This window comes from Scyliorhinus canicula, chromosome 6 (assembly GCF_902713615.1).
Source record: "Scyliorhinus canicula chromosome 6, sScyCan1.1, whole genome shotgun sequence".
Classification (NCBI taxonomy): Eukaryota; Metazoa; Chordata; class Chondrichthyes; order Carcharhiniformes; family Scyliorhinidae; genus Scyliorhinus; species Scyliorhinus canicula.
The window spans coordinates 64253400-64273910 of record NC_052151.1 but is presented as its reverse complement, the minus strand read 5'-3'; the positions used below and the strand labels follow the sequence as shown (position 1 = coordinate 64273910).

At 49.3% G+C, this 20511-nt stretch overlaps 1 protein-coding gene across 9 annotated transcripts in view; it reads left to right on the top strand.

Moving 5' to 3' along the window:
• Nucleotides 1-20511, top strand: part of slc2a12 (solute carrier family 2 member 12) — a 133649-nt gene that overhangs the window by 75392 nt on the left and 37746 nt on the right. For 5 of the 9 annotated variants that reach the window (XM_038799379.1, XM_038799380.1, XM_038799381.1 and 2 more), the window contains exons 4-6: nt 82-204; nt 10110-10242; nt 15378-15685. In XM_038799379.1, coding sequence (XP_038655307.1) covers nt 82-204; nt 10110-10242; nt 15378-15537 — 416 coding nt within the window. In that variant the 3' untranslated portion in view covers nt 15538-15685. Of the gene's footprint in view, nt 1-81; nt 205-10109; nt 10243-15377; nt 15686-20511 lie in introns of those variants that run through there. The other 4 variants (XM_038799383.1, XM_038799384.1, XM_038799385.1 and 1 more) reach the window with 2 other exon arrangements.

Here is a 20511-nt window from a genome sequence, read left to right as displayed (position 1 = left end):
AAATGTTATTTGCACATTGTGAAAGGATTATCTCTGAAAAGTATTTAAGTATCTAACTGTTTTTTCTGCTTTTGGTTGCAGTAATTTGGCTGTTGCTGAGTGAAATTTTTCCAATAGGGATAAAAGGCAGAGCTGTGGCTGTCATAGGAGGCTTCAACTGGACCATAAATCTGCTCATTGCTTTAACTTTTCTGTCTGTGGCAGGTAAGGAACAGCCACAAAGGCTTTTGGAAAATGGGATGAAACCAATAATTTTTCTATTGACTCATCATTCGAAACAGCTTTATTTGAGTTATTTTATAAGTTAACCCCCATTTCCCCCCAAATGGGCTTGTTCTGATCCAACCTGTTGGCTTATCTGCATTTCCTGAACATAAGTCCAGTTTACCAATGGAGGCCCCTCTGTGACCCCCTTAATAGAACATAGGCATAGGGGAAACCTGCCCAAGGGAGAATGAACTAAAGGATACTTTTCTGAGGGTCGTAAAATCCACAGTAGGATGTAACTGTATCAGTGCTGCAGCCAACTGAGGCATCACACATTGTGACAGGCTCTGAAAAGGGAAATAATGGAACTCAAGGGCACAGTCACAACATTCCTCCCTTTCCTGATTTTGAGGGTTGGAGGTCCCGCTACGGGAAGTATACATGAAAAGAGCAGGGCTATTTGGAACTGACGACCACCTTCCAATAAGAGCACAGGTGCAGGCGACATCAAAGGATTTCACAGACTGAGACCACATGGTTACAATCATGTATAATCCCATAGAAAATAGGCACCTCTACTCATCTGTATTGAACACAATTCTTGTGGACCCCATGGAGTATACTATTCCCTGCATTTTGTACAACAAGTACTGTGTCTGGGGGGGGGGGGGGGCAGTACCTTTTATTTATATTGGAGATCGGGGTGCCTAGACCTCAGGATTCCCAGCATTGCCGACTTTCTTAGGCCCCACCCCTCCAGCTGAAAATGTGTATCTCGTTTCTCCTTTGAAATTTCACCAGTTGTGTTTAATACAGCAAGAAAAACTGGTTGTGCAGCCTGCGAGCTCCACACTGGTTTTCTAGCCTGAGGCAATGCTGTGCATTTTGAGAATGTTGATGCCACTACAGGGGGTCAGCACGGCACTGGATCAATCCACACCGTTCCAGCTGCTGATCCTGGCATGAACTGGGCACCACAGGGTCCGCACATGCGCAGTGGCACCGGCGCCAACGCGCGCATATGCAGTGGCTCCCGACGCAACATGGCACAGGGTTACAGGGGCTGGCGCGGAAGAAAGGAGGCCAGAGAGGCCATCCCGCCGATCGGTGGGCTCTGATCGGGGGTCAGGCCACATCGGAGGCTCCTCCCGGGGTTGGACCCACCCTCCCCCTCCACAGGCCGCCCCCGGATCCTTCCACGCCGAGGTTCTGCTGGCTAAGAGCAGGTGTGAACCGCGCCGGCGGGACTCTGGTTTTTTTATGACGGGCGCTCAACCCATCCAGGGCCGTGAATCGCTGGGACCGGCGCAGCGGAGAATCGCGTCCCGGCGTCGGGGCAGCATGGCGCGATTCACGCAAGTCACAGGGATTCTTCGGCCCGGCCGTGGGCTGAGAGAATCCCGACCCGGATACCTGCTGAACATGGATTGGATGCACACACTTCACCTCATTGAAGGCCCTGGGGTTGAAACGAATAGGCACCGGCCTCAAAGTTCCCTGCACCTGAATATATAGACCTGCGAAACACAAATGAGGGGCGAAATTCTCCGACCCCCAGCAGGGTCGGAGAATCGCCTGGGGGCGCCAAAAATCCCGCCCCCGCCGTGGCAGAGATTCTCTGCCACCCGGGAAGTAGTGGCGGTAGCGGGAATCTCGCCACTCCGATCGGCGAGGCCCCTGCGGTGATTCTCCGGCCTGGATGGGCCGAAGTCCCGCCGCTGGGAGGCCTCTCCCGCCGCCGAGGTTTAAACCACCTCTGGAACGGCAGGCTCAGCGGCGCGAGCAGGCCCCCGGGGTCCTGGAGGGGCGGGGGGCGATCGAACCCCGGGGGGTGCCCCCACGGTGGCCTGGCCCGCGATCGGGGCCCCCCGCTCAGACTCCGGGCCAGTGCCCTGGCTGCACTATTTTCTTCCGCGCCCGCCACGGCCTTCGCCATGGCGGAAGCGGAAGAGAATCGCGCATGCGCCGGCAGTGACGTCAGCGGCCAGCTACCGCTGACGTCACTGCCGGCGCATGCGCGGACAGGCGAAAGCCTTTCGGCCAGCCCCGCTGCCGGGGGCGCCGGTTTTTGGCGCCAGTCATCTGGTGCTAACCGCTCCGGCGTGGGGCTGGCCCCCAAAGGTGGGGAGAATTCCCTACCTTTGGGGAGGTGCGACCCCTGAGTGGTTGGCGCCACTCCCCTACTCCGGGACCCTCCGTCACGCCGGGTAGGGGAGAATGCCGCCCGAGATCAGTGAGCTTCGGGCACCAATTGGAGATCCCCACTCAATCTGGTGTGAATGAGCATGAGATTTAGAGTCACTATTTGCCAACAGCTGCCTCGAGTACCTGTTTAAAAGAGAGGAGATTCCACTGAGCTCCCGCTGAAGTGCCAACAAAGGATCAAAACTTCAGAGCCACAATATTCATATTTTTGGAGCAGGGACCAAAGATAATGGGCACGATTCTCCGCTCCCCACGCGGCGTGGGAGAATCGCGGGAGGGCCCCTCCTACAAAATTCACGCCCCCCCTCGCGCTCCCCGCGATTCTCCTCCCCCCCCCCCCCCCCCCCCCGGCCTGGAAGAATCGGCGCTCGCCGTTTTTCACGGCGAACGCCGATTCTCCGACCCGGATGGGCCGAGCGGCCTGCCGTTCGCGGCCGTTTCACGTTGGCGGCAAACACACCTGGTCGCTGCCGTCGTGAAACGGGAGTGAGAAGCCCGTTTTGGGCTTGTAGGTGGCCTAGCAAGGAAAGAGCACCACGACTGTGCTCGGGAGGGGACTGGCCCGCGATCGGTGCCCACCGATCATTGGGCCGGCGTACAAATCGGACGCACTATTTCCCCTCCGCCGCCCCGCAAGATCAAGTCACCCCGTCTTGCGGGGCGGCTGAGGGGAAAGACGGCCACCGCGCATGCGCGGGTTCGTGCCGTCAGCGTCATGATGTCAGCCGCGCATGCGCGGGTTGGAGCCGGCCAACCTGCGCATGCGTGGCTGACGTCATTAGGCACGCCGGCCGCATCATTCTCGGCGCGACGCCCCCGCGGCCAAGATTTACGGAGCGCCGCTCCTAGCCCCGCCGGGAGGGGAGAATAAGGGGCGAGGAGCGGCCTCCGAGGCCGTCGTGAAACTCGGCCGAGTTCACGACAGCCCTCCCGATTTTTCCCGGGAGTGGAGAATTCCGCCCAGTGGCTTCAGTCTCTCCAATACTTGATGGGACGGAAATTTCTGCTCATTTAGTACTGGACGTTGGATAAGCAATCTGATAATTTGACAACAGTGGAAAAATGAGGGAGGTGGTGATGAGGTGGAACACACCATGATAAGGAAATCACTTTATAATAGTTTAAGGCCACTTCTTCACGTATTTCTTATTTTTTTGCTGCTCACAAGAAATGGGAATGATGCCATATAATGGAAAGCAGGACGGCCACCCAGATAACACTTACATGCAGACTCTGCCTGCACATTGACTTGCCAGTTATTTTTTACCTGTCACATCTGAGCGAGCTGTGTACCATTAAACTATTTTGTCCTACCTTTTCAAACTTTCCTAACCGGCCCTCTTCAGTTCAGGGGAGTTTTGTATCTGTTTATACTATTTGGGAAAATAACTACATCTACTGGGAATTCTAACTAAGCTGCAAAGCATTCTAAATTATTTCTATCCTTAGTTTTCTAAAATTTTTATTTCAAATCTCATTTTCTGTGCGCGATCCAACTAAAAAAAATTAGATATAATCAAATGACTGCGGATGCTGGAATCTGAAACAAAAACTGAAAATACTGGACAATCTCAGCAGGCCTGACAGCATCTGTGGAGAGAGAAGGGATGACTCTTTGTTGAAGCTTTGTTAATGTTTGACGGCTCAGGACGCAGGAAGAAGCTGGCAAAAGCCCAATTGACACAGGTAGCTCTTCAGACTCTATTTAGCATCCAGCCATTACCCAGTGGAAAGCTTCGTCAAATGCCTGGCAGGAATAAATGTTCTCATTTACCACAGGAACACTGACAAAGAGTCAGCCAGCCTCGAAACGTTAGCTCCCTTTTCTCTCCACAGACGCTGTCAGACCTGCTGAGATTGTCCGGTGTTTTCCATTTTTGTAAAAAAAAATAGAGTCTGTTCTGGGCGGGATGAATAAAGTTTTTCCCAACGTTTGTACTGCCGGGAACAACCCCACGCTAACAGTGCTTTGTTTTAAACCACCCCCCACCCCCACCCCCCACCCCCACCCTGAGACCACACTGAGCATCATTTCCTGCAGAGGAGCTCCAGGGAGTGGGGCTCCACTGTACAGGAAGAGATTTGATCTGTCGACCCCCTCCCCCCCCAACTCCACACCCGGACCCCCTTACACCCCCCCCTCTAAGGGAGTCATTGAGCTTCCCGCACCCCACCTCAGGTCAGGACACCCCTCTTGGTGTGGACAAAATGGCAGCCTGTAACCCTGGCAGTGCCCCTTGGGCACCCTGGCAGTGCTAGGCTGGCACCTGGGTGGCATTGCCAGGGTGGCACTACTAGGGTGCCAGGTTGGCAGTGTCAAGGTGCCCAGGTGGCACTAGCAGTACCAGGATGCCATCCTTCCCAGGGGCATACCACCCAGGGCCTTCCGTTCACCTGGGGGTCCCCCCAGGTCCAGTTTCATCTGGTCCCCCTGAGGACCAGCACTGAACGACGCCTGGCTGGGGTCTGCTCTAGCAATGCCGATAGATGCCTGGTGGCCGTTAGATCAGGCGCGGGAATGGCTAAGTGGGTTCTTAAACAGATTACAATGTGTTGCGAGATTCGATTAAATTTCACGAGGCGTAATGGCCATCAGGAATCCCGTGGGAGGTCTCTTGAGGAATCATGGGCCGTGTCCTGCCTCGCCCCTCTGCTGCACGATGTTGTGGATGGCGCAGCAGGCTACAATGATGTGGGTGACCCTCTCAGCATTATCCTGTAGGGCCACCCCAGAGTAGTCCAGGTACCTGAACTGCATCTCAGGGAAGCAATGCTCGATCACACCCCTGGTCGCTGCATGGCCATCATTGTAGAGTGGCTCCGAATAGGTGTCATCAGCCATGGGCATAGTGGATAACCCCTCTGACCCAGGAGCCAATCCCTCAGCCGGGGTGCATCTCAAACATGTCAGGAATCGTCGAGTGCACCAGGATGAAGGTGTTGTGCACACTGCCTGGGTATCTGGCGCTGACGTGTATGATGCGCAGCTGGTGGTCACATATCAGCTGCATGTTCATCAAGTGGAAGCCCTTTTGGTTGGTGTAGAGCGGCCTGTCATCTGCAGGTGATCGAGGGGGGCATGCATCCCGTCGATCACCCCTGGACCTGGGGTCTCCCGGCGATGGCGGCAAATCCCACTGTCCGGGCAGTGGGCTCAGTCCGCATTGAAATGGATGTCTTGAGCTGCCTGGGCATATAGGGCCTCCATGATGGCGCGGCTGCATCTGTGCACCGAGGTCTGTGAGATCCCGGACAGGTCCCTACTCGATGCCTGGAAGGACCCCTTGGCGTAAAATTTAGGGCGACTGTCACCTTGATGGCCACCAGGAGCAGGTGCCCTTCCCCATACCCCCATGGTGCCAGATGTGCCATGATCTGGCAGATATGTTGCACTGTCTCCCTGCTCAGCCGGAGTCTTCATGCCCGGTCCGGCAGGTCCTCCACTGACTGGCGGTGCCGGTACACACGAGGCCTCAGGTGGCGCCTCACTGGCATCTCTTCCTCCTCGGTCTGTTGGGCGGCTGGCTCTCCATTCTGGGTGGCCGCCACCTGTTCCTCTGTGGCTCCAACGTTACTGCACACTCCGCTGCAGCAGGTTCCTCCTCCTCCTCGAGCAGAACCAGCTTGTACAGCCGCAGGGCATCCCCCAGGGTTGCGCCTGCTAGCAGGAAGGCCACCATTGTTGGTTGAATTGCAATATCCATTATCTGCTGGGTGAAAGGCCGACATGTTGGCATGGTGTGTACCCCCGTGCCCAACTGGGTCCAATGGGGTACATGGTAGCCCCGTTTGGCACTGTGGGGGTCTCTAGCCCTGGTGTTCCTCCCTGATGCCAGCATACACTCTGCGACCCTCGCCCAGGACCCCATGTAGGGGCGACAGTGGGCGTTGTCCTGGGTGGGCCACCTGAAGCCCCGCCAGTGGGTAGTGGCTGGGGAGGGGAATGGCGGAGGGTGTAGTGCAGGGGTGGGGGCACCCATAAGGCCGGTGTCACTCTGCAGAACCAGGGGCAAAGGTGGGTGATCAGTAGGGTGTGCACCAAGATGGCTGCTTTGCAGGCTGTATCAATGGCGGTCCATACCTGAACACCACCTCACATGGAGGGGGGGGGGGTCATCCCGGCCACCAGTCTTTTCTCCCATCATCACCCCCTCCCCTCTGGCCCTGGCAGGGTCCCCGTCCCACCCCAGCCAGCCTGGCCAATGTCCAGCCCACCAGCCCACAGACGCGCCTCTCTGTGACCTACACCTTCTCTCTCCCTCAACAGCCACGATGCTGGTTTCACAATTTTTAAAAGCACAAGTGAACCTCGCCGTCAGGAACTCGCCCCATCAGAAGCGGAGGTCCCATAGAATACCGGGTCAGTCCTTCTAATGATATGCAAAATGTGTCCACTGCATTCCAAACCGCATTGGCGCCGCTATCGCGGTGACAGAGAATTGTGATTTGGCGTCAAATCGGCGCCTGCTGCGATTTTTGCGTCGGAACCTATTCTCAGCCCAATTGCGTTTCCTGATTTCGCCATCAGCCAACAGAGAATCCTGCCCTTGTGTTTACATAGACCGAGATTTTCTGTTTACGCCTTTGATAGAATAGGAATGCGTGGAGGATGAAAATTACTCGCAGATACACTCTACCAAACACACTCCATCAGACACACTCCACCATCTCTTTGCTCTTTCCCTCCATTTTCCAGTGCCCAGATTTGATGACACAGAATGCCTCTGGGTGCATGTTTGGAAAAAAAATAATTAAGTGAGAGCTTGTTCAGCCTTCCTTGTGGTGACATGCCTCTGGGTTATATTAGTGTTCTTCAAACGTTTTTTCCAGGGACCCATTTTTACCAGCCGGCCAACCTTCAGGGCCCATCATTTTCTCTTACCTTGTCTGCTGCTGACAGAAATGGAGGAAATGGTTTTGGGTCCCTTTGGCCCTCGTACACGCTCCTCCAATGGAACCTGTTGGATGAAGTTGAAGCCGTCCGGTGTCGGAAAGTATGGAGTCTCCATCTGTCCAAATTTCTGCATTTTGTCCGGTAAAATTTTATCAAATTAACCCCCCCACCCCCGAACTTGTAAAAAAAATATAAAATGAATAAAATAAATGAATAATATGAATAAAACCCCCCGAACTTGTAAAACAAATAGCTGCGACCGTTTAAAAAAGAAAGTGGCCGCACTTCGCATGCATGTCCGATCATCGATGCGCATGTGCATAGTTTTGCGCATGCGCACCAATGATCCAGCACACATGCGCAGTGCGGCCGCATTTTTTTTACATGTTCATGGCCATTTTGAAGGCTGCTTGCAGCCGGCGTTTTAACAGCCAGCTGTTGCGGCTGTTGCATGCAGATTTCCGCAATCAGGAGCGCCGCGACGGACGGCTCCTCGACCCGACACCCGCCTGCGACCCACCTGCGGGTCGCGCCCCCGAGTTTGACAATGCCTGGGCTATATCATAGTGGGATGATGTGAGACTTCCAACCAGCAGGTGGCGGTACAGACACACCATGTGGTGTCCAGATCAAGGTCATGTGACCTGGAACCTGGAAATAAAGAGAGGCACATCCGATCATCTTCACAACAAGAGATAGAGGGGAATAAGACGTATATGAAATTGGTTGGCACAAGGTGGACAGATAAAGGTATTTGGTGAATTCTTCATAAAGTTCAAGAGACCAAACACAACAATCCTCACAACCGATCAAAGAGGAATGAGCAAATTATTATTCTCCCTGAAGTTCAGAAGCTGCCTGATTCCCTATGTTACCAAAGCTTACAGCAGCAGAGCTCCATCCACACTTTGTCTGTAATCCTTGGTGAAGGCTGCAGACCCCATTTTATGGCACTTTCCTGTGTGCAAATTGGCTGCTGCATCCTAATTGTGACCAAACTGTGAAGGTAATTTATTGGTTGCAAAATACTATGGGAAGTTGTCAAAGTTGTGTATGAGCACAGGTCTTTTTAAAAAATTTTTCATATCATGTATTTGTGACCCCAAGACCTAAGCAGAGTTCAGAGTGAATCTTTATGGTGAGTTGCAATCCTGCCCAGCTGGAGATGAATCTAATTGGAATGGAACTGAAAAGACAAGTCAATGGCGCTACTACTTTGAAATATTGCAAATCATCTGTCACGGAAATAATGATTAGACAGAGACTTCGAGCTTCGTTTTAGGATTTTATTAACACGATATCGTGGAGAGGCTGCAGTAGCCAAATAGCCACTTCATAGCCCTCTGAAATTACATGTCAGAAACCATTATGTTTATAGTCTGAAATAAACAACTAAAGAAGTAAACAGCATCTGGCTGGCCGTGTTTATATTCAACAAACCTTGCGAATGCACTTTGTTCATTATCTGGTACGTATTTCTTGCCCTTGCTAAAATAACTTGTTATCATCATAAGGCCAAGTCCAAATTGCAGTATTTTGTTTGCATTACCTGAACTTCTAAGTTTTGTTCAAAAACAGTATTAAAATATAGTCAAGCATTCCTATCGTGCTTTAGCAAGTGCCTTTTCTTTAATAGCAACTAATATTAGTGTATTCTCTCAGAGGGCAACTAATCCTCACATTAACTTCCCTTCCACACCATCTCATACAAGGAGGTGGCATGAGTATTGGCTTTTCACTGGAGAATATTTGTCTCTGCATTTCAAAAAGTAATTCATTATATGAAGGGCTGTGCGAGATTCAACCATGGTGAGGGTACTATTGAATTCCTATCAAAGGCACATCTGGTTCAACTCAGTGCAGTAAGGGATGGCATGGTGGCTCAGTGGTTAGCACTGCTGTTTCACGGCACCGAGGACCCGGGTTCAATCCCGGCCCCTGGTCCCTGCTCATGTGGAGTTTGCACATTATCTGCGTAGGTCACACCTCCACAACTAAATGGGCGGCACGGTAGCACCAGTGGTTAGCACTGTTTCTTCACAGTGCAGGGTCCCAGGTTCGATTCCTGCTTGGGTCACTGTCTGTGTGGAGTTTGCACGTTCTCCCATGTCTGCATGGGTTTCCTCCGGGTGCTCCGGTTTCCTCTCACAAGTCCCAAAAGATGTGCTGTTAGGTGAATTGGACATTCTGAATTCTCCCTCTGTGTACCCGAACAGGCGCCGGAATGTGGTGACTCGGGGCTTTTCACAGTAACTTCATTGCAGTGGTAATGTAAGCTTACTTGTGAAGATAAAGATTATTATTCAGTGAGCGTGTGCCATTTATTCGCTAAGATTAAAATGAACTCCTTCAAACTCTGTGAATACTGGAACGATTAAACTTTTCAAGACCAAGATCGATAGATTTTTGTTGTGTTATCAAGAAATACATTGGTGAGCAAATGGCGTTAAGGTACATACCAACCATAATCTACTTGGATGGTAGAACAAGCTTGAGGGATTGTCTGGTCTATCCATGCTTGTATGTTCCGATTAATGAAATATTGGGAGTAGATGTTAATTAAATACTTGCTTAATGAATGCACAGCCCCCTCCATCCAAACCTTTCTGAAGTTTTAAAGTTACAACTGGCTGAGACATGCACTGAACTCATGACCTTAGAGTGCATTAACATTATAGCCAGTTTTTGTGGTGCTTTTGATTTTGACCGGATGGCAAACCTGTGGAGTGTAAACGTTTCATAAACCTGTTGTTATGTTTTCTTTGGAAATGTGCTGACATGTGTTGTTATTTGCTGGTTCCAGAATCAATTGGCCTCATGTGGGTGCTTTTAATATATGCAATACTGAGTTTTGTCGGCCTGATTTTTATCTTATCCGTCGTACCTGAGACAAAAGGTCTGTCTCTAGAGATGATATCTGAACAGCTGAACCAGGGGTAAGTCGAAATCCAGTATTAATTTGGTATTGGGGCAAGCCAACCAGATTCGGTCATGGCCAGCATTATGTAGTGGGTAAAAATGTTATCTCGGACTTGTGTACCAATAGTTAGGTTGTACATTTTGATCCTTTCTAATTCTCTTTGTCACTATTAACTTCACTTTCTTGGCTGGTCTAGCCACTTCATTCAAAGGGCCATTGAAAATTTGCATCAAAAAGGCTTCAGCCTTTATCCTTGTTTAATGAAACAGGGTCAAACTACAGTGTTTCATTCTTTTCCTTGCCTAAAACCTCACCTTTGAAGACCAGCCAATCAATGTCTAGATTTCACTTGCGCAAGTGCCAGTTTAATCATGAACGGAAAGATAATGGAAGCAGAAAATGCAGGAATTATTACGTTGTGTTTGATATGTATTTATTGGAGCTTCCACTTCAAAACCTATGAGCAATAGTCATCAAATGACATGAGGTGGCCCATCAATTTGAATAATGTTTCATGTCTCAACTGAACTTTGTGTATCATTTGTCTGCGGATTTACATTGGGCAGCACAGGGCCCGTCAGGTGCATTTAAGCACACTGCAACCAATAAATGGACAAAACATGGCTAATATGTTTCAGCACATCATACACCTAAACATCACAGTGGGGAGGCTAAGCATTTTTATACAGCTCCTAAGGAGATCCCACATTTGATTTTTGTGCTAGGATATTTGATCTCTGCTGGACCGTGTGCAATGCAACCAGCCTTTGTTTCCTTCAGTTACAGAGAAAAAATTTCAACCAAGGTTTTTATTCCTGATTGCTATATTTTGATCCCTGCTGGTGTCCAGCACTGATCACGCTTTATTCTGAAAATACGTTGATGTCTTTAGGATAGAAGGGGAAAATTGACATTAAAAAATCTGATTCATACCATTATCCAGACATGACAATATTGCAATGCTCTGTTGACTTATCCCTCTGAAAAGTTTAGTTCACCTGAAACTCTGCTGACTGCATTCTCTCCTTCACCAAGTTCTGCTCAGTTATCGACTCTGTCCTTGTTTTTTTAAATAATAACCTTTATTGTCACAAGTAGGCTTACATTAACACTGCAGTGAAGTTACTGTGAAAAGCCCCTAGTCGCCACATTCCGGCGCCTGTTCGGTTACACAGGGGGAGAATTCAGAATGTTCAATTCACCTGACAAGCACATCTTTCGGGACTTGTGGGAGGAAACCTGAGCACCCGGAAGAAACCCACGCAGACACATGGCGAACGTGCAGACTCCACACACACAGTGACCCAAGCCGGGAATCAAACCTGGGGCCCTGACGCTGTGAAGAAACAGTGCTACCCACTGTGCTACACATGCCACCCATGTTGTCCCCCTTCACCAAATGTTGCCAAGAACAATTATAAATTATAAACAATTATAAACAATTATAAATCACATAGGGGCTGTTTAGCACACTGGGCTAAATCGCTGGCTTTGAAAGCAGACCAAGGCAGGCCAGCATCACGGTTCAATTCCCGTAACAGCCTCCCCTAACAGGCGCCGGAATGTGGCGACTAGGGGCTTTCACAGTAACTTCATTGAAGCCTACTCGTGACAATAAGCAATTTTCACAGGGGCTGTTTATCACAGGGATAAATAGCTGGCTTTGAAAGCAGACCAAGCAGGCCAGCAGCACGGTTTGATTCCCGTAACAGCCTCCCCGAACAGGCGCCGGAATGTGGCGACTAGGGGCTTTTCACAGTAACTTCATTTGAAGCCTACTCGTGACAATAAGCGATTTTCATTTTCATTTTTTCAAATAGGCAATAAATGCAGACCCTCTCAGCAACGCTAACATCCCGTGAATGAATTAATAAATACATAAAAAGCTGAGGCACATGCAACATGGAACATTATCAGGAGGACGTGTAAGCTTTGGAGAGAGTGTAAAAATAGTTCACCAGGACGTTGCCTGGTCTCAAGGGTGTTGGCTATGAAGAGAGGTTAAATAAACCAGGATTGTTTTCACTGGAAAGACGGAGGCTGAGGGGAGACCTGATAGAGGTCTACAAAATTATGAGAGGCATAGACAGGGTTGATAGTCAGAGGCTTTTTCCAAGGGTAGAAGTGCCAATTACAAGTGCGAGCAGGTTCAAGGTGAGAGGGGGAAAGTTTAAGGGAGATGTGTGGGGTAAGTTTTTCCACGCTGAGTGGTGGGTGCCTGGAACGCGCTGCCAGAGGATGTGGTGGAAGCAGACACATTAGCAACATGTAAGAGGCATCTGGATGGGTGCATGAATAGGGAGGAAATAGAGGGATACGGACCGAATAAGGGCAGGTTTTGTTTTTAATTAGGGCATCATGATCAGCACAGGTTTGGTGGGCCAAAGGGCCTGTTCCTGTGCTGTACTTTTCTTTGTTCTTTATGGAATAATTCTGAATCAGATTTACAGGAATAGTTGGGGAGATCATTCAGGGAAAACAAAGATTTGATAAGGAAGGTGAAGATTTCAAAATCAAATTGAGGTACACAGGAAGCTAATAAATATTTTTTTGCGATTTTAAGTAGAAGGGGATAAAAGCGATGACATTTTGGAAAAGTTGAAGTTTCTGAAGGGTATGGACAGGGAAATCATAAAGAATAGACTTGAGAATGCAATCCTGAACTGGCTTTCCAATTCCATATCATCTCTATTACAGTCCTGGGAGCCAAGATTGGATGGTTTTGCTTTTCCCAGTTTTGCGCTGATGGACGGTAAAGCCCCAGATTTTTTCAGAACTGTAAATTTGCCATAGAGTGGCAAATACATTGCTTGTGTGTGGTTTGGACAAAGTTACGGCAACAGTGCAGGAGCAACTCCTCAGCAATCTCTACTCGATGGCTCATCTAGGACTGAACAGGAAATTAGAGTGTATATCTGAAATAGAGTTCTGTGTCATTGGTATAATTGTAGAAGATGCCAGCTTGCTTACAAAAAATGTTACATAAGGTTATTTTGTTTTGTTTTGGTCGGCCACATATCTGAAGCAGGTGTCCAGGATTTCTGCTTGGCTGATAGAGAATGCACAGCCCCCTTCTATTGGGATACCCCAATGATCTAAGGCCAGAGAGGTGCTGGGTTGACAGACCCAAAGCTTCGGGGTCATCAAAAGTTCTTAACATTGCTGGCGTTTAACCAGCTAAAGTTGCACAGCTTACCAAGATGGTGCACTGGAAGGCTTCCTAATGATTGTCCAGCTAGGGCCATCTTATAACTTAGGGAAATTACTTGCAGTTATTTGCAGCCTTGGTTTCTGGTATTCACTTGGACGTATTTAGAAAATATACTAAATTAATTGGAAACAGTAGACACAAATAAAGTTTAAAAGGTTTCAAATCAAGGTTCTGTAGAAGGCAAGTTCCCCAAAAGTACGTCTAGCACCTTGAAGCGTAGTGTGACTAAAGTAACTATTATGGTGAACAGCACGCTCCTCCGGAGACTCAATGCTTGTTCAGTTTAGCAGCCCAGTTTCTCAGATGAGAAGACTGGTAGATCACTGAGCTGCCATTAGTGTCACTCCTTGACCAATTGATTGGAATGGCTTCAAATTGTTGTGCTTCAATGCTCATGACATTTGAAGCAAAACTTTAGACATGGTTTTCACAGCCAAAGCTTTTTAAAAATTAATTTAGAGTACCCGGGGCGAGATTCTCTGTTTTTCGACCCAGATTTCGTAATCGGCGATCAGGCGGAAGATCCCTTTTTACGGTGAAATCGGAGGCGGAGTCTGTTTGACGCAGGTTTCACGGGGCCCCCTCCGAAACAGCGTCATTGTGGTGTGCGTTGTGTGCCATTGGAACGGCCTCAGCATGTCAACTGAAGGCCCTCTCTCCGATGCTCCGCCCCCGATGGGCCGACTTCACGACGGCGCAGTTCACTGCTGGTCCCAGCCAGGGAACCCAGCATGGCGACTGTGCTGCTGGCCAGGGGGGCTTCTGCAAGTGCTGGGGAGACTGGTAGGGGTGGCCAGGGGGTGGCAAGGGGGTGTCCATGGGGGCACTATCTGGCAGGTCAGGTCCAGGCACGGCCGGCGCCGTGCTCATGCGCAGCTACGGACCCAGCAATTCTCTGGCCGTTTATTTTGTGGAGGCCGGGGTTTTACATTGCACGGCTGCTAGCCCCTCACATGTTGCAGCATCAGTGAAAGGGTGCCGCTGATTCTTTCCACGGATTCTCCCCACGTAGCCTCAAAACCGGAGAATCTGGACCCCAATTATTTTCTTTTCCAAATTAAGAGGCGCTTTACCGTGGCCAATCCACCTACCCTGCACATCTTTGGGGTGTGGGGGTGAGACCCACGTAGACACAGGGGAGAATGTGCGAACTCCACACGAACAATTACCCAGGGTTGGGATCAAACCTGGGTCCTCAGCACTGTGAGGCGGCAGTGCTAACCACTGTGCCACCGTGCCACCCTTCCGCAGCCAAAGCTGAGGGGTGACTTAATTAAAGTGTACAAAATTATGAGTTGAAGAGATAGAGTGGACAGGATAAAATGTTTCCCTTGGTGGAGAATTCTAGAACCTGGGGACATAGATTCAAGATAAGTGGCAGAAGGTGTAGGGGGACATGAGGAAGAACTTTGTTATGCAGAGGGTAGTGGATGCCTGGAATTCACTGCCCAAGTTAATGGTTGAGGCAGAGACCCTAAACTCTTTTAAAAACCAGCTGGATCTGCACCTTAAGTGCTGTAAGATTAAAGACTATAGATCGGGAAGGTGGGATTAGAAAGGGCACCTGGATGTCCTCGGACTGGCATGAACAAGATGGGCCGAATGACCTCCTTCTGTGTTGTGACTTTTCTATAACCCTATGAAATGACAAGTGATTTGAATACAGCATTTTAACAATTGTACTCTCACTAGAAAAATTGTACTAGCATTCAACAACATGCTTCTCTGGCGTTAGCTTGCTCATGGTTATTTTCAGCTGAGAATGGGTCCTTGATAATATCGTTTCAGCCTGGCTTACTTTGAGCAAAGGTAATCTTTTGAAAACTGGTTGACTTGTCTTGATGCCCAGCATACGCTTCGTTAATGTAATTAAAGAAATAGATTTGTAGTTGAAAAGCAAATTAAATTCTAACCAGCATGAAATGTTAACAATTTTCCAGGAACAACATAACTAATCTGTGCTGTCGACCTGAACGTATAAAGGAACTGATTCCAACACTGGTTCGGAAACGCATTGACGGTGAGAGCTCCATCTGGGCTACTGGCATCCAATACCATACACAGGGCTTGGAAAATTCTTTTGCCTACTCTACTTTGTAACTTGTATTCCAAAAGGAAAATGACTGTTTTGAAGTGATATCGCACTGAAGTTTTACAAATTCTGTTTTCATTCAAAAATCGTATTGATCTTCATTCTCTGGATACAATGGTCTACCAATATAGCTTGGTAATATTTATTGGCACATGATTGTTTGTAAATGTGTTTCGGTGCATCTTATGACCCATCATCATGCTAAACAATCTACAAACCAAACTATCCATACTGCTAAAGTTTCTAGTGTGGAATTTCATGCCCTTGCCATTACGGGTTTGATGGTGGAGTCTTCATTTAATCAGGGCTGAGGGTGGTGTCGAGGAACCCCACCTCCACCTCAACTAAATCCATTGGAAGGAAGGCCCGTGGAGGATCTTCCTACCTGGCTGCCAACTGAGTCTCTAAAGTGGGAAACTAATATTGGTATTTTTAAAAAATTCTTTCAAGGGCTGTGGGCTTTGCTGGGAAGGCTGGCGTTTGTTGCCCATCCCTAATTGCCCTTGAGAAGGTGGTGGTGAGCTGCCTTCTTGAACCACTGCAGTCCATGTGGTGTAGGTACACCCACTGTGCTCTTAGTGAAGGAATTCCAGTAACCCAGTCACCATAAAGGAATGGTGACATAAATCGGGGTGATAAGTGGCTTGCAGGGAACTCCCAGGTGGTGGTGTTTCCATGTACTTGCTGCCCTTGTTCTTCTCGACATCAGTGGTGGTGGGTTTGGTAGGTACTGTCTGAGGAGTCTTTGTGAGTTCCTCCAGTGTAACATGTGGATGGGACACACGGCTTCCATTGTTGGTTGGTGGTGGAGAGAATGAATGCTTGTGGAAGGGGCGCCAGTCAAGCGGGCTGCTTTGTCATGGATGGTGTCAAGCTTCTCCAGTGTTGTTGAAGCTGCACTTATCCAGGCTAGGGGAGAGTATTCCATCACACTCCTGACTTGTACCTTGTGTGACAATACTCTGGACAACTGTGCAGTCAATTCCAGCCCCACTTGTCCCTGAGTCACAAGGCAAGCGAATTAAACAATAATTCTTCTAAAATTTCCCAAAGTCTTTGGCCCTTGGCCGTGGAATAATTACAGTCACCAGGTTTAAACACAATTACCATTTATTTAACGAGAACTATAATAATAATAGTAATATTTATTAGTGTCACAAGTAGGCTTACATTAACACTGCAATGAAGTTACTGTGAAAATCCCCTAGTCGCCACACTACAGCTCCTGTTCGGGCACACTGAGGGAGAATTCAGAATGTCCAATTCAGCTAACAAGCACATCTTTCGGGACATGTAGAAGGAAACTGGAGCACCCGGAGGAAACCCACGCAGACTCGGGGAGAATGTGCAGGCTCCGCACAGACAGAGACCCCAGCCTAGAATCGAACCTGGTCCCTGGCGTGTGAAGCAACAGGTCTAACCACTGTGCATGCCACACTAATGTATACAAGAAACCAGGCAAAACCAATCTGGCCAAATACTGTCTATCAGTCTACTCTTCATCAGTAAAATGATGGAAGGGGTCATGTGATCCATTGATTGGGGAGTGGCTTAGCTCTGACTATTACTTGCAGCTTATAAGTAGCTGTGTGTCGCAGCTTCACCCACCTCATTTTTCAGGTACTTCTCCTGGCATGCCCTCCAACATTCCTCATTGAGCCAGCGGTGATCCTCTGGCTTGGTGGTAATGGTGGAGTGGGGGAATATGCCAGTTACAGATTGTGGTTAAGTCCAATTCTGCTGGCCCACAGCGCCCCATGGATGCCCAGTCTTCACTTGCTAGATCTGTTCTGAATCTATCCCATTTAGCACAATGGTACTGTCACATAACAAGATGGGAGGGTATCCTCAATGTGAAGGTAGGACTTTGTCTCCTACCTGTGGTGGTTACTCCTATCAATATTATCATGAACAGATGCATCTGTTGCCGGCAGGTTGGTAAGGATGAGGTTGTATATGTTTTTCCCTCTTGTTGGTTTCGTCACAACCTGCCGCAGACTCAGTTTGGCAACTATGCCATTTTGGAGCCGGCCAGCTCGGTCAGTAGTCATCAGATCCTGACATTGAAGTCCCCCACCCAGAGTACACTCTGGCTCTTGCCACCCTTAGTGCTTCCTCCAAGTGGTGTTCAACATGGAGGAGTACAAATTCATCAGCTAAAGGGATGCAGGATGTGGTAATCAGCAGGAGGGTTCCTTGCCCATGCTTGACCTGATACCATGAGACGTCATGGGGTCCAGAGGCAAAATTGAGGACACTGGATTACTCGTCTCGTGAGATTTGTGCTTTTAGCTCACAACCACACACCTCTTTATTTATACATTGCAAACATGTCTTTGTGTTCCTAGTGGTCTTTCTTAGTCTGCTCTGATGTAAAATGGTATCATTCTCTTCTCTAGTACTGTCCTGCATGCTCACTGATGCACAACAGAGAAGGCCAGAGACTGCAAAAATAGTAAAAAGATAGAGTTAAAGGCCTTGCATCTGAATCAACATAATATTCATAACAAAACAGATGAATTGATGGCTCAAATAGAAATAAATATGATCTGATAGCCAGACAGAAACATGGCTGAAAGATGCCCACGGTTGGGACCCAAATATTCAAGGGTGCAGGGCCGGAAGCTAGAAAAGGTGGAGGGATATCTCTGTTAATTAAGAATGATATCAGTACGATTGAAAGAGATAATCTTAGAGAAGGCCTGCCAAATTAAGTGCCACTCATGCATTTAACTGGACAGCGGCAGGCTATCCCCAGGATCAAGGACTCAGGAGGTTGATGTCCAGGTTGCCAAGAGCACAGCGGAGTGGTGCTGGGTTCTGTCAGTATTACGCCCACCCAGGGTCCAGTATTGTTACTAGATCCTGGGTTTGTGTGCATTTTACCCCAGCCCGATCCTTGAACCGTGGGTCACCTTGAAGGACAAACTGTTTCAGGTACAGGCTAGATAAATCCCAACAAGGATAAAAGGTGGAGAAATCAAAGGGTTCCTTGAATGACCAAGGAGATGGAGAATGTGATGAAATGTCATGATGATGTGATGTGTGAATGTATTTCATCGGCGGGTCAGGCATATGTTGAACTTCTTCAAAAAGGACTTTTGCTAAGCTAAGACACTGGGTGGAATTTTTCAAAAGAATGATGGCCTGGATTCTCTGTCCTGTCATGTCCAGATCCCGTTTCCCGATGAGACGGAGATTCGGCCTTCGGTGGAAAATCGGGAACGGCACCGACCCGAACACTCTGCATGTCTTAATGACCCAATTGCATTCAGTTAGCGGGCCTGGCACTCTATGCTCCAGGCCACCGTGATTCTCCTGTCCCCGGGGTTGGGAATCACATGGACGAGGATCACTTGTGGTCTCTACCAGCATCCCCCTGGTATGGTGGGCCTCGCGGTAGGCCAACGGGGTAACTTCTTAGGGGAGTTTCTCCCAGAGTCCATCCGAGGGCCAACCAATTCCCCCCACAATGACCTGCCTGCCCACCCCTCCTCTACCAGACCCCCTACACCCCCTCCTTCGGACCCTCTTAATAGGGACACCCCCCCCCCCTCCCGCCCTCCACCCCAGGGACCGCATCAATTTGAAGAAATCCCCCAGAGACCCCATAAACAGGGAGGCCCCCAGGAACCTCCTAACTGAAGGATTCCCCCCCCCCCACAGGGACCCCCTAACCAGAGGGACCCCCACATGGACACCCCTGCCACAAACCAACCCCCCTACTGCTGCCCCAGAAAAGAGACCCCTGTCAGGAAGCTAGAGAGCAGTCCAGACAGGGAGGGTGAAAATATTTACAGCTGTAACATTTACCTGGAGACTCCAGTGTCCATTCCTCAAAGGAGAACAGCTGGGACCTGTGTTTCAACCCCACCGATCCATTAACTGCAAGCCATTCAATACCTTCTTGCAGTGGGCTGTGATTGACAGCTTCCACAAACCAACAGATGCTTTGATTCATTCATCTCCCTTCATGGATCAGTGACCCTAAGTGATGAAACCCCAATGCTAACAAACATTGGTCACATCAAAGAGAGGTAAGTTCATAGCAATCACACGCATGACTGATTGGAATGCACTTAGTGCTTGGAGTGCACCATGCTGCTGACATCACAGGGGAGGTGCTGAAACACTGCAGCACTTCTGACTCCCCCTCACCTCTCCCTGGCAGTGGACATGGCAGGGTGGTAGCATGCCACCTGTGACACCTGGAAGACTGGCGGACCCATCCAGGCCCCATCACACCAGAGAACAACTGCAAGGGATACCCAGGTTACCCCGGGCGAGACAGGCAACAGGATGCCTCCACTTCTGATGTACCACCGAGAAGGAGTGTTAGAGCCCATAAGGTTAGAAAGTTGGACACTAGTTACGTTGACATGGATACAGTATATAGGATAGTATTAGGGCACAATTATCACAGAATCCCTACAATGCAGAAGGAGGGCATTTGGCCCACTGAGTCTGCACTGACCATTGGATAGAGCAGCCTACCTAGATTCATGCCCCCACTCCATTCCATAACCCAGTAACCCCACCTAACCTTTTTGGATTCAAAGAGACAATTTAGCATGGCCAGTCCTAAACTGCACACCTTTGGACTGTGGGAGGAAACTGGAGCACCTGGAGAATATCCATGCAGGCATGGGGAGAAAGTACAGACAGTGACCCAAGATTGGAATTGAACCTGGGTCCCTGGCACTGTGAGGAAGAAGTGCTAACCATTGTGGGAGGTTGGGGGGTTGATGGATGAGGATCCTGAAGGGGAGGTCCTGTAAGGGGACCTGGGGGGGGGGGGCCTGAAGAGGAGGCCCCCAGGGACCCAAAATCAGGGTGTCCTCACTTGGAGTGGTGGTGCAGGGTAATGCCCATGTGTATGTGGGGTGGCATTGCTCACGGGTGGGGGTCCCTCAGTTAGAGATTGGGCAATCTTTTCAAAATGGCAGCCCAAATTCTGAGTTCAGCTCCCCAGTGCTGAAAAA